This window comes from Microcaecilia unicolor, chromosome 1 (assembly GCF_901765095.1).
Source record: "Microcaecilia unicolor chromosome 1, aMicUni1.1, whole genome shotgun sequence".
Lineage (NCBI taxonomy): Eukaryota > Metazoa > Chordata > Amphibia > Gymnophiona > Siphonopidae > Microcaecilia > Microcaecilia unicolor.
In genome coordinates this window covers 134,695,006-134,708,970 of record NC_044031.1, presented here as the reverse complement: position 1 = coordinate 134,708,970, position 13,965 = coordinate 134,695,006, and the positions used below count along the sequence as shown (strand labels likewise).

The 13,965-nt window shown below is 43.2% G+C and overlaps 1 protein-coding gene across 2 annotated transcripts in view; it reads right to left on the bottom strand.

The window, feature by feature from the left end:
• The window catches only part of LOC115468677 (probable acyl-CoA dehydrogenase 6), a 228,532-nt gene that overhangs the window by 43,860 nt on the left and 170,707 nt on the right, over positions 1-13,965 (bottom strand). For both annotated transcript variants that reach the window (XM_030200584.1, XM_030200574.1), the window contains exons 4-5: positions 11,398-11,504; positions 1,142-1,309 (exon numbers count right to left, since the gene is read on the bottom strand). In XM_030200584.1, coding sequence (XP_030056444.1) covers positions 1,142-1,309; positions 11,398-11,504 — 275 coding nt within the window. The remainder of the gene's footprint in view (positions 1-1,141; positions 1,310-11,397; positions 11,505-13,965) is intronic.

The following is a 13,965-nucleotide window of genomic DNA, read 5'->3' as shown; positions in this document are numbered from 1 at the left end:
TCTGCTAGAGGTAGAGAAAAAAAACTGGACATTTCCACTGAGCACCAGCAGGTATAATGGTGAGTTAACTGGAAAAGACTAGATTTTCTCTACCTCCATCTGCTGGTAGGAGGGGATAACATCCATTTGTTCAGAACTGTGCAGCCAGATTACAAGGAATGTGCCTATTTTATAAAAGCTAGCATTTACACCCTTACAAAATTGACTAACCCAAATCTCCCAGAGTAAGTTACACCTGCTCCAAGGCAAAAATAACCTTTAAATGTATGTTGAGGTTGAAATCAGCACACATGTTCCCATTTCTGCTGTCTACTTGGAATATAATTATTGGATATCTCATGTATTCAGTGGACACTTATTTAAAACTGCATCTTTCTCTATCCCACAGTACTTTTGACTCAAATCCCCTTCTCCCCACTGTTAAGGTATGCAGGGAAAGTAAAAGAGATCGAACAGGGCCTAAGCAGGAAAAATAATTGGTAAAAAAAAAAAGACCAACTGAAATTTATAGTTCTCTACACACCAGCAGTTAAACAATATTGTTTATTTGAGGATATTAAATGCAAATACTAAAACATATAACAGCAGCATCAAGAAACTGAAAATATTTCAGCTATAGCTGCCCCAATAGCTGTAAAGAGTATAATTCTACAACAGGGCACCTGCTAAAGGCACTGGCTATGGCACCATTTTAAGCTTTTCTATACAGAGCAGTAGGTGCCTATTTTTCTTTATAGATTACTAGTGGAAGTGGCTGAAAACAGTCTTACATTTAAGGCGTGATCACTTATACCAGCCCTAAAGCTAATATAAATGCCCACGCCTAGTTGTAAGCTAGAAAACATACAAAATTATAGTCTTCTGTAATTTATAGGCATACCCCACCCAGGTATGTCCCAACAGCAAAGTACAGGCTGTGAAATCATAGCACGTAATTTTCTGTTAGTTGGTATTCTATAAGAGGTCATCTATGCATGTATGTGACCATTTATGAGTGTGAATGACTAAAATGCTGCCACTTACGCACCAGACTGCTGCCTAAAACTAAGTGGTCTCCCTATAGAATTAATCCCTAAATATGTAACTCTGTTCTTCAGCTGCATTTTTCTGCTTAGTACTATTAGACGATCTCAGTTCTCACCAGGCAGTTTCATTGGAAGACATATCAGAGACTTGTTTCTGTGAGGAGGTGCATCACTTGTGTTAGCCAAGAGGCACATCCAATCAGCTTGACATCCATTCGTAATCCACATCTTGCCTCCATTTATGACGTAGTCATCACCCTTCCTTACCGCTGTTGTATGAATACCTATGGGTATGAATATATAATTTTATGGGGCTTTGAATTTAAAATTAGGAACAATGAAATGATTATACAAAGTGATATAAAAATTAAGGCCCTCTTTAGTAAGCATTGTATCATAGACAGAAAATGGGAGCAAACATCCAGTACATAATACCTGTCAATAATTGGGCATGCTTCAAGTACTGTAAAGCAGTTCAAAATTGAGTGTGTTTATTATAAACAACACTTGACTGAAAGTCAGATTTTCCATTTCATAAGGTTTTACATAAATGAATTTAGAAATGTAATTGAACACAGCACACCAGACATCCAAAGCAGGGGCGTAACCAGACTACTACTACTACTACTTATCATTTCTATAGCGCTACAAGGCATACGCAGTGCTGTACACCATACACAAAAAGACAGTCCCTGCTCAAAGAGCTTACAATCAAAATAAGACAGGTAAACAGACAGCACAACTAAGAGGCAAGGGAATAAAGAGGTGGGGATAAAAGGACATGGTTAGGAGTCAAAAGCAGTGGCAAAGAGGTGAGCTTTTAGTCTGGACTTGAAAACAGCCAAAGACGGGGCTAGACGTACAGGCTCGGGAAGTCTATTCCAGGCGTGAGGTGCAGCAAGATAAAAGGAACGGAGTCTGGAATTAGCAGTAGAGGAGAAGGGGACAGATAAGAGAGATTTATCAACAGAACGGAGTACCCGAGGGGGGGTGTAGGGAGAGACAAGAGTGGAGAGGTACTGGAGAGCGGCAGAGTGAATGCACTTATAGGTCAATAAGAGAAGTTTGAATTGAATGCAGAAACGGATAGGGAGCCAGTGAAGTGACTTAAGGAGAGGGCTAATGTGAGCATAGCGACTTTGGCAGAAAATGAGTCGCGCAGTAGAGTTTTGGACTGATTGAAGAGGAGAGAGATGGCTAAGTGGGAGGCCGGTGAGAAGCAGGTTGCAATAATCAAGGCGAGAGGTGATAAGAGTGTGGATAAGGGTTCTAGTTGAGTGTTCAGAGATGAAGGGACGGATTTAGCTGATGCTATAGAGAAAGAAACGATAGGTTTTGGCAATCTGCTGAATGTGAGCAGAGAAGGAGAGAGAGGAGTCAAAGATGATCCCAAGGTTGCGAGATGATGAGACAGGGAGAATGAGAGTGCCATCCACAGAAATAGAGACAGGAGGGAGAGGAGAGGTAGGTTTAGGGGGAAAGATGAGAAGCTCGGTTTTGGCCATGTTAAGTTTCAGATGACGTTGAGACATCCAGGCAGCGATATCAGATAGGCAGGCTGAAACATTGGTCTGGATGCTGGTTGAGATTTCGGGGGTAGAGAGGTAGATCTGGGAGTCATCAGCATAGAGATGGTATTGAAAGCCATGGGATGATATCAGAGAGCCAAGGGAAGAAGTGTAGATGGAGAATAGGAGAGGACCGAGAACAGAACCCTGAGGTACACCGATTGGTAGAGGGATAAAAGTGAAAGAGGACTCACCAGAGTGTACACTAAAGGTGCGAAGCAAGAGGTAGGAGGAGAACCAGGAAAGAACAGAGCCCTGGAAACCAAGTGAAGACAGTGTATCAAGGAGTAGGTTGTGATCAACAGTGTCAAAAGCAGCGGATAGATCGAGAAGGATGAGGATAGAATAGAGACCTTTGGATTTGGCTAGGAACAGGTTTGGAAACAGTGAGTACAGTTTCAGTTGAATGAAGAGGGCGAAAGCCAGATTGGAGTGGGTCAAGAACAGCTTGAGATGAAAGAAAGTCAAGACAGCGGCAGTGAACGGCATGTTCAAGTAACTTGGAAAGGAAGGGGAGGAGGGAGATGGGTCAATAGTTGGAAGGACAGGTAGGGTCAAGAGAAGGCTTCTTCAGGAGTGGTGTAATCACAGCATGTTTGAAGGCATCAGGAACGGTCGCAGTGGAAAGTGAAAGATTGAGGATATGACAGATGAAAGGGGTGACAGTAGGAGAGATGGTGTTAAGAAGGTGGGTAGGAATGGGATCAGAGGAACAGGTAGTTCGTTTAGAGGAGGAGAGATGTGATGTTTCTTCATCAGTGACTTCAGGAAAGGAGGAAAAGGACGGAGGGGTTGGGGACATAGGGGAACGGACAAGGGGAGGGAGAGGTGGGGGTGGTTTGGAAGAGAATTCGAGGTTTATCTTTTGAATCTTGTCATGGAAGAACTCAGCTAGGGTCTGGGAAGATAGTGAGGGGGGAGCTGGAGGAGGAGGCACCTTGAGGAGAGAGTTTAGTGTGGTGAAGAGAAGTCGAGGGTTTGAGCCGAGAGAATTAGTCAGCTGGACGTAGGAGTCCTGTTTGGCAAGCAAAAGAGCAGATTGGAAGGAGGTCAACATGAACTTGAAGTGTGTGAAATCAGCAAGGGCACGAGATTTCAGCCAGAGGAGTTCGGCGGAACGGGTACAGGAACGTAGGTAGCGGATTTTAGAGGTCAGCCAGGGCTGGGGTTTGATACGTTTTATAGGACGGGGCATGAGAGGTGCAAGAGTGTCTAAGGCAGAGGATAGAATAGTATTGTAGGAAGAGACGGCATCATTGACAGATTTGGATGGTGCAGTGGTAGAGAAGAGGTTCAAGACATTGGAAGATAGGGTAGTAGAGTCAATGGCCTAGAGATTCCTAGATAAATTGGTTAAGATTGGACGGGATTGGGCAGAAGTAAGTTTAAGTGTGAAGGTTATTAGATGATGGTCAGAGAGGGGAAGATCTGAGGTAACGGAATTGGAGGGAGAGCAGTTATAGGAGAAGATAAGATCAAGACAGTGACCATTTTGGTGAGTAGGGGAAGTGGAGCATAGTTGCAGATTGAAGGAGGATGTTAAGGCAAGGAACTGGGAGACGTAAGAGTTGGAGGGATCATTAGTATGAATGTTAAAGTCGCCAAGGATGAGGGAGGGGGTGGCGTGGGGGGGGGGGGGGGGGGGGGGAAGAAGGATCACGAAAGAAGGAAAGCCAAGGAAAACATATATTATGTTTTATCTATTTATCCACTTCCAATCCTACTTGATACACTTATGCACCTTTATTTGCAACAATTCTGAAATTATTATTCCGCTAATATGATTGCCATGATATTCTTATGCACCTTATCTGCTTTTTGGCTAGGATCAGGTGACCCTCAGGGGGAGGAATGCTGGCTTCGGTCTAACCCCTGGTAAGCCTTTCCTCAGCTGAGAGGTGCCCAACTCTACCACTGGTTGCCTTTCAGGTGCTGTGGAGGACTTGCAGCTCATCTGCATATCCTGCCTTCTCCGGGGTGACTCCCAGGTCCACTCCGATCCACTCAGGGCCTCAGCTCTAGGTGCCCAGCGCTCCCACCAGGTGCTGTGGAGGACTTGAAGCCCTTCTGCATTTCCTCGCAGCTGTATCCGGGGTGACTCCCAGGTCCACCCCGATCTTCCCAGGGCTATCGCTCCAAGTGCCCAGGGTTTCCAGGTGCTTTTTGGCTAGGATCAGGTGACCCTCAGGGGGAGGAATGCTGGCTTCGGCCTAACCCCTGGTAAGCCTTTCCTCAGCTGAGAGGTGCCCAGCTCTACCACCAGCTGCCTTTCAGGTGCTGTGGAGGACTTGCAGCTCATTTGCATACCCTGCCTTCTCCGGGGTAACTCCCAGGTCCATTCCGATCCACTCAGGGCCTCAGCTCTAGGTGCCGCGCGCCTGACGGTGCACAGGCATTTTTCTCTTTACTTTAATTTTTCTCCCAGTTACTATATAAACTAAAAGACAATTTTATATTAGGCTAATATCCTTAATACTGTAGCAAGTTTTAAATTATTGAAAAACTCAAAAAAACTAAGATGGAGTCAGCAGTCCAGCAGCGAGAGGGGTGGTATCCAGTCTTTTGCATTGAGAGTCACATGTATGACTATCTCCCAGTTGGTGAGATGTCATATGTGTGTGCCCGATGCAAAGAGCTCCTAGCTCTGAGAGAACATGTCCGTTCTCTTGAGGCTAGAGTAGCAGACTTGGTGAGGGAGACAGAGAGGTACATAGAGAAGACCTACAGGGATGTTGTAGAGAAGTCCCACCTCCAGTCTGGTAGCCCTTGTGCTACCGTGGAGGAGGGAGGTCTCCTAGAAGGAGAGCATCACCCTGGTGAAGTAGGAAGTACTCCTGTACCCAGGACCTGCCCACCATGGGATGTTCTATCCTCTCACACCGAGGATATGTCTCCAAGTGTTGCCCAGGAGGGAAAGGTTAGGACAGCTGTTGTAGTTGGTGATTCGATCATTAGGCATATAGATAGCTGGGTGGCTGGTGGACATGAGGATCGCCTGGTGACTTGCCTGCCTGGTGCAAAGGTAGTGGACCTCACACGTCACCTAGATAGGATTTTAGATAGTGCTGGGGAGGAGTCGGCTGTCTTGGTACATGTGGGTACCAATGACATAGGAAAATGTGGGAGAGAGGCTCTGGAAGCCAAATTTAGGCTCTTAGGTAGAAAGCTCAAATCCAGATCCTCTAGGGTAGCATTTTCTGAAATGCTATCTGTTCCATGTGCAGGGCCCAAGAGACAGGCAGAGCTCCGGAGTCTCAATGCGTGGATGAGACGATGGTGCAGGGAGGAGGGTTTTAGATTTGTTAGGAACTGGGCAACATTCTGGGGAAGGGGGAGCCTATTCCGAAAGGATGGGCTCCACCTTAACCAGTGTGGGACCAGGCTGCTGGCATTGGCATTTAAAAAGGAGATAGAGCAGCTTTTAAACTAGAAATGGGGGGGAAGGCCGACAGTCGCTCAAAAGCGCATGGTTTGGGATAAGGTATCTTGCAAGGATACCTCACAAACAGGGAAGATAGGGTTTCTGAATAGTGAGGTTGCACAACAGACCGTGGTAGGTCAGGTGCCCTTAAATACAACTAAAGATCAGACAAAAGATGGCAAATCAATAGTGTCAAGTACTAAGCATCATGCAAATAGGAACAACAAACATACTCTGAAATGTCTATATGCAAATGCTAGGAGTCTAAGAAATAAGATGGGAGAGTTGGAATATATTGCAGTTAATGAAAAATTGGATATAATAGGCATTACTGAGACCTGGTGGAAGGAGGATAACCAGTGGGACACTGTCATACCGGGGTACAAAGTATATCATAGTGATACGGTGGACCGGTCTGGTGGAGGGGTAGCATTGTATATTAACGAGAGCCTTGACTCAGATAGATTACAAATTCAGCAGGACACAAATCACACCTTTGAATCATTGTGGATTGAAATTCCATGTATAAAAAGGAAAAGGACGGTGATAGGAGTGTACTACCGTCCGCCTCGCCAGGATGAGCAGGTAGACGCAGAAATGATCAAAGAAATCAGAAACGCAAACAAAATGGGCAATGTGATAATAATGGGTGACTTCAATTATCCAAATATAGACTGGGTAAATGTAACATCGGGACACGCTAGAGAGGTACAATTCCTTGATGAAATCAAGGACAGCTTTATGGAGCAGCTGGTGCAGGAGCCGACGAGAGAAGGAAAAATTCTAGACTTGGTCCTTAGTGGAGCGCATGATCTGGTGAGGGACGTTATGGTACTGGGGCCGCTTGATAACAGTGATCTTAATATGATCAGTTTTGATATCAACCTTGAAGTAACTATATATAGGAAGTCAAACACGTTAGCGTTTAACTTTAAAAAAGGAGACTATGATAAAATGAGAACGGTGAAAAAAAAAAAAACTTATGGGGGCAACTGAGAGGGTAAAAACTGTACAACAGACATGGACAATGTTCAAAAATACCATCCTGGAGGCCCAGGCCAAACATATTCCGCGAATTAGAAAAGAAAGACGGAAGTCTAATAGACAGCCGGCGTGGTTGAAAAGTGAGGTGAAGGAAGCTATTAGGGCTAAAAGAAACGCCTTCAGAAAATGGAAGAAGGAACCGTCTGAAAATAACAAGAAGAAGCATAAGGAGTGTCAAAGCAAATGCAAGGTGCAGATAAAGAAGGCCAAGAGGGATTACGAAAAAAAGATAGCATTAGAGGCAAAAAACATAGTAAAAAATTTTTTTCGGTATATTAAAAGCAGGAAGCCGGCAAAAGAATTGGTTGGGCCGCTGGATGACCGAGGGGTAAAAGGGGCGATCAAGGAAGACAAAGACGTAGCGGAGAGATTGAATGAATTCTTTGCTTCGGTCTTCACCGAGGAAGATTTGGGTGGGATACCGGTGTCGGAAATGGTATTTCAAGCGGACGAGTCGGAGAAACTTACTGATTTCACGGTAAACCTGGAGGACGTAATGGGGCAGTTCAGCAAACTGAAGAGTAGCAAATCTCCTCGACTGGAGAACTGAAAAATGAGCTTGCAGAGCTACTGTTGGTGATATGCAATTTATCCTTAAAATCGAGCGTGGTACCGGAAGATTGGAGGGTGGCCAATGTAACGCCAATTTTCAAAAAAGGTTCCAGGGGAGATCTGGGAAATTATAGACCAGTGAGTCTGACGTCGGTGCCGGGGAAAATGGTAGAGGCTATTATTAAAAACAAAATTACAGAATTACATCCAAGGAAATGGATTACTGAGACCAAGTCAGCACGGCTTTTGTGTGGGGAAATCTTGTCTGACCAATTTACTTCAATTCTTTGAAAGAGTAAACAAACATGTGGACAAAGGGGAGCCGATTGTTATTGTGTATCTGGATTATCAAAAGGTGTTTGACAAGGTACCTCATGAAAGGCTGCAGAGGAAATTGGAGGGTCATGGGATAGGAGGAAATGTCCTTTTGTGGATTAAAAACTGGCTGAAGGATAGGAAACAGAAAGTGGGATTAAATGGGCAGTATTCACAATGGAGAAGGGTAGCTAGTGGGGTTCCTCAGGGGTCTGTGCTAGGACCGCTGCTTTTTAATATATTTATAAATGATTTAGAGATGGGAGTAACTAGCGAGGTAATTAAATTTGCTGATGACACAAAGTTATTCAAAGTCGTTAACTCGCGACAGGATTGTGAAAAATTACAGAAGGACCTTACGAGACTGGGAGACTGGGCGGCTAAATGGCAGATGACGTTTAATGTCAGCAAGTGCAAAGTGATGCATGTGGGAAAGAGGAACCCAAATTATAGATATGTCATGCAAAGTTCCACGTTAGGAGTCACAGACCAAGAAAGGGATCTAGGTGTCGTCGTTGATGATACATTGAAACCTTCTTCTCAGCGTGCTGCTGCGGCTAAGAAAGCAAATAGAATGTTAGGTATTATTAGGAAAGGAATGGAAAACAAAAACGAGGACATTATAATGCCTTTGTATAATTCCATGGTGCGACCACACCTCAAATATTGTGTTCAATTCCAGTTGCCACATCTCAAAAAAGATATAGTGGAATTAGAAAAGGTGCAGAGAAGGGCGACAAAAATGAAAAAGGGGATGGGACTACTTCCCTATGAGGAAAGGCTAAAGCGGCTAGGGCTCTTTAGCTTGGAGAAAAGGCGGCTGAGGGGAGATATGATACAGGTCTATAAAATAATGAGTGGAGTTGAACAGGTAGATGTGAAACGTCTGTTTACGCTTTCCAAAAATACTAGGACTAGGGGGCATGGGATGAAGCTGCAATGTAGTAAATTTAAAACGAATCGGAGAAAATGTTTCTTCACTCAACTTGTAATTAAACTCTGGAATTCGTTGCCAGAGAATGTGGTAAAGCGGTTAGCTAACGTAGTTTTAAAAAGGTTCAGACGGCTTCCTAAAGAAAAAGTCCATAGATCACTATTAAATGGACTTGGGGAAAATCTACTATTTCTGGGATAAGCAGTATAGAATGTTTTGTACTTTTTTGGGATCTTGCCAGGTATTTGTGACCTGGATTGGCCACTGTTAGAAACAGAATGCTGGGCTTGATGGATCTTTGGTCTTTCCCAGTATGACAATACTTATGTACTTATGGGTATGGAAGGAGCATGAGGTGACAGTCTGGATAGGTATAAAAGGGAGGAAAGGGGAAGGGATTATAGTGTGAGGGGAAGAGTGGAGATAAAAAGAAGGAAGACAATTACAGCGTAGGTACAGAAAGGAAAGAAGGACTGATGGTTGTTGTAGAAGGGACAGATGCAGAAAATACATGCCAGATAGTTCAGAAGAAAGTCCCAGTGTGACCCACTATACACCAGTTGGAGAAACACAGTAGAGTATAGCAGCAGAAGTGAAAAATATGAACCCAAGGGAGATGTCAAGGAGACAAGGACTCCTGAAATCATGTGCTTCCTCTGTTAAGAAGGTAAACACAGAGGAGCTAGAGAAGGAACAGGAACTGGATGCAAGATCAAGAATTAATGAAGGTGTGTTCACAATCATATTTTCCATCGCTCAAGAATAAAAATGCTGCATTTTTAAGCTGGTACTGGAAAGCTGAAGTGCGCTCTATAGAAGAAAATATCAAGAAAATCCCTGCAGCAAAGGTGTACATTCAGCATGAAATATCAGTAGTCTGGGTCATCCCCAGAAATAAAACCTTTCTAATATTGCCATCGGGAAATTCAGGGTGTAATTCTAAAACAGTGAACCTATATTTAGACTCCTGGACATTGTCAATGTGGTGTCTAATCTATAAAGGGAATTAGGTGCTTACTTTCCTTTTTAGAATACTAGCATAACTGGGTATATATATGCATGCATGCAATTATGCTCAAGCAATTGCGTCAGCCATAGAACATGCCAGAGATAGGCACATACCTTATACCATTCTATAAGTTATATGGATAAGTGTGAGTACCACCCAGACTCCATTTTATGAGTACACCTACCTGTAAAATATGGACTATGAAAGATATGCACATATTGACAGAATAGCGCATGAGTGCATTTTTGGCATTTATCCAATATGTGCACACATACATGCATATATGCTAGTATTCTAAATATTTACATGTGTAATTGGCACGTAAATGCTAGCACCTATTTTTTAGAATTATCTCCTAAGAGGGTAAATTTATAAGGGATAACAAGCTTAAGACACATGGAGGGGCATTTTTGATATGATGTCTAAGTTGGACTTTGGATGTTTTGCAGTAAGGGAAAGATTCTATTTATGGCGCCTAAAAATAAAATTGGTGCTGAAATCAGTGCTAGATTTAGGCGCCGACTGTAGAATACGCTTAGTTGATATCTCAGCACCTAAAAATACATGCATCAATTTACACCAATGAAAACATGGCGTAAATACCAGTGTGTACATTTAACACACTCTTGGCCATATTCTATAACTAGGCACATAAATTTCAGAACGCACACGAAACGCCCTTTTCCATGCCTATAACTATGCCCCTTTTTCCCTGCGCGTGTTAGAAGTTTGGCACACTTCAATACAGAATATGCTTAGTGAGTTGTGTGCCTAAATTCTAATCAGTGCCAATTAGTGCTCATTATTGCTTAAGTGCTGTTATCAGTGCTCATTAGCTTGTTAAATTACGCACATTTTTAAAGAATCCGCGCCGATTTCGGCACCGATCTCTAGGCGCTCTATATAGACTTCAGGGGTAAACGTCCAAAATCCAAATAGAAAACAAGACTATTTTCAAAACCAGAAAATGTCTTTTTTTTTGTTTCAAAAATACCATTTGTAACAAGGATTTGTGCTCTGTGCGTTTATCTTTTCAGGCCATTAAAAAAAAAAAAGTACAAGTTAAAAACGTAGAAAATCAAGCCATTGGAATGTAGAAAGGTCTCCCTGATATCTCAGGAGAGCAATGGGGCACTGCTGTGGACGTCATACAAAATTCTCCCAGGTACACATCTCACTGTTGCTCCCTTATCTTGTCTGCTGAGCCCTCCAAAACACACCACTCCCTACTGTACACCACTACAATAGCCCTTATGGGTAAAGGGGGAACCTATATGTGGGTACAGTGGGTTTTTAGTGAGTTTTGGAGTGCTCACAGTTTCCACCACAAGTGTTAACAGGTAGGGGGGAGGGTATGGGCCTAGATGTATCATGGAAGCTGTCGATCCATTCAATAATAATTCTAAACAATAATTTTTTTTTTATTTAGGTATTCACAGACTGAAACATTTCAGAGTTCTATCTTTCCTATCCAGATGAGTTATTGTAACTTCCTCAAATTTTATCTTTCTTATATATAATTTAATTACTTGCAACATCTGATCCTGCTCCAGCTTCACTAACTCCCAAACAAGCCACGGAATCTCCAGCGATAGTTGGTACAAGGAACTGTTTTTTTAGCTCACTGGAGCCAAACCTAGAATGAGAAAGCATATTCTGGAATTTGTTTTACAAGAAAAGCACCACAAAATTTCTATGAATTCAAGGGGGACTTTTAACAGGTATTACACTTTTGTGTGTTTTGAATTTTTAAAGAAGAAAATTTTATACCGTTTTCATTTGATCTGCAAAAATTATTGGACAAAAATTCTCTCTCATGTCATTTCATTTAGTTGGCCCATTTACCTGACACACACATCCTCCTATATACCATTCCCCCTTAACCGATTAAATTGTACCTTCACCTTCAACCCACAAATACAGTTACAGTGGTGGAAATAAGTATTTGATCCCTTGCTGATTTTGTAAGTTTGCCCACTGACAAAGACATGAGCAGCCCATAATTGAAGGGTAGGTTATTGGTAACAGTGAGAGATAGCACATCACAAATTAAATCCGGAAAATCACATTGTGGAAAGTATATGAATTTATTTGCATTCTGCAGAGGGAAATAAGTATTTGATCCCCCACCAACCAGTAAGAGATCTGGCCCCTACAGACCAGGTAGATGCTCCAAATCAACTCGTTACCTGCATGACAGACAGCTGTCGGCAATGGTCACCTGTATGAAAGACACCTGTCCACAGACTCAGTGAATCAGTCAGACTCTAACCTCTACAAAATGGCCAAGAGCAAGGAGCTGTCTAAGGATGTCAGGGACAAGATCATACACCTGCACAAGGCTGGAATGGGCTACAAAACCATCAGTAAGACGCTGGGCGAGAAGGAGACAACTGTTGGTGCCATAGTAAGAAAATGGAAGAAGTACAAAATGACGGTCAATCGACAAAGATCTGGGGCTCCACGCAAAATCTCACCTCGTGGGGTATCCTTGATCATGAGGAAGGTTAGAAATCAGCCTACAACTACAAGGGGGGAACTTGTCAATGATCTCAAGGCAGCTGGGACCACTGTCACCACGAAAACCATTGGTAACACATTACGACATAACGGATTGCAATCCTGCAGTGCCCGCAAGGTCCCCCTGCTCCGGAAGGCACATGTGACGGCCCGTCTGAAGTTTGCCAGTGAACACCTGGATGATGCCGAGAGTGATTGGGAGAAGGTGCTGTGGTCAGATGAGACAAAAATTGAGCTCTTTGGCATGAACTCAACTCGCCGTGTTTGGAGGAAGAGAAATGCTGCCTATGACCCAAAGAACACCGTCCCCACTGTCAAGCATGGAGGTGGAAATGTTATGTTTTGGGGGTGTTTCTCTGCTAAGGGCACAGGACTACTTCACCGCATCAATGGGAGAATGGATGGGGCCATGTACCGTACAATTCTGAGTGACAACCTCCTTCCCTCCGCCAGGGCCTTAAAAATGGGTCGTGGCTGGGTCTTCCAGCACGACAATGACCCAAAACATACAGCCAAGGCAACAAAGGAGTGGCTCAGGAAGAAGCACATTAGGGTCATGGAGTGGCCTAGCCAGTCACCAGACCTTAATCCCATTGAAAACTTATGGAGGGAGCTGAAGCTGCGAGTTGCCAAGCGACAGCCCAGAACTCTTAATGATTTAGAGATGATCTGCAAAGAGGAGTGGACCAAAATTCCTCCTGACATGTGTGCAAACCTCATCATCAACTACAGAAGACGTCTGACCGCTGTGCTTGCCAACAAGGGTTTTGCCACCAAGTATTAGGTCTTGTTTGCCAGAGGGATTAAATACTTATTTCCCTCTGCAGAATGCAAATAAATTCATATACTTTCCACAATGTGATTTTCCGGATTTAATTTGTGATGTGCTATCTCTCACTGTTACCAATAACCTACCCTTCAATTATGGGCTGCTCATGTCTTTGTCAGTGGGCAAACTTACAAAATCAGCAAGGGATCAAATACTTATTTCCACCACTGTATGTTTCTTAAACCATTCCTGGAGTGCCCTGTACTCAGTCAGGTTTTCATGATATCCATCATGAGTATGCATGTAGATTTGAAGGCACTGCCTCTACTGCATGCAAATCTCTCTCATGCGTATTCCAGGAGGATATCCTGAAGATGCGACTGGCTACAGGGCACTTCAGGAACGCTCACCCATTCATTCATCCATCCTTTATTTTCTGCATCTCTACCACTTCTTGGGATACAGACCTATTGTAGAGGAATTATGGGGTTAATCATTTCAACATATAACTTAGCTAGTGTAGAAAAGAAACAGCTTCTGACCTTGTGAGTACTGAATGTTTTAGATAAAGTTCTGCCCAGCTAGTGAAAACCTCCTAACAATCTAAAATTGTAACATGCTCACTGCTTCATGCATAGCTGCACGTAGAAAATGTAAAAAAGGTATATAAAGACAGAAGGAATTGTATAAGTCAGACAACTTCCTAAGTTTATGCCGAACTTGTCTCCTTGCAAGAAAATAAACCTGTTTGTGTTTAAGCCTGTTTGATCTCTTTGGATTCCTGAGTATGTTAATTAGATTCTTTTAA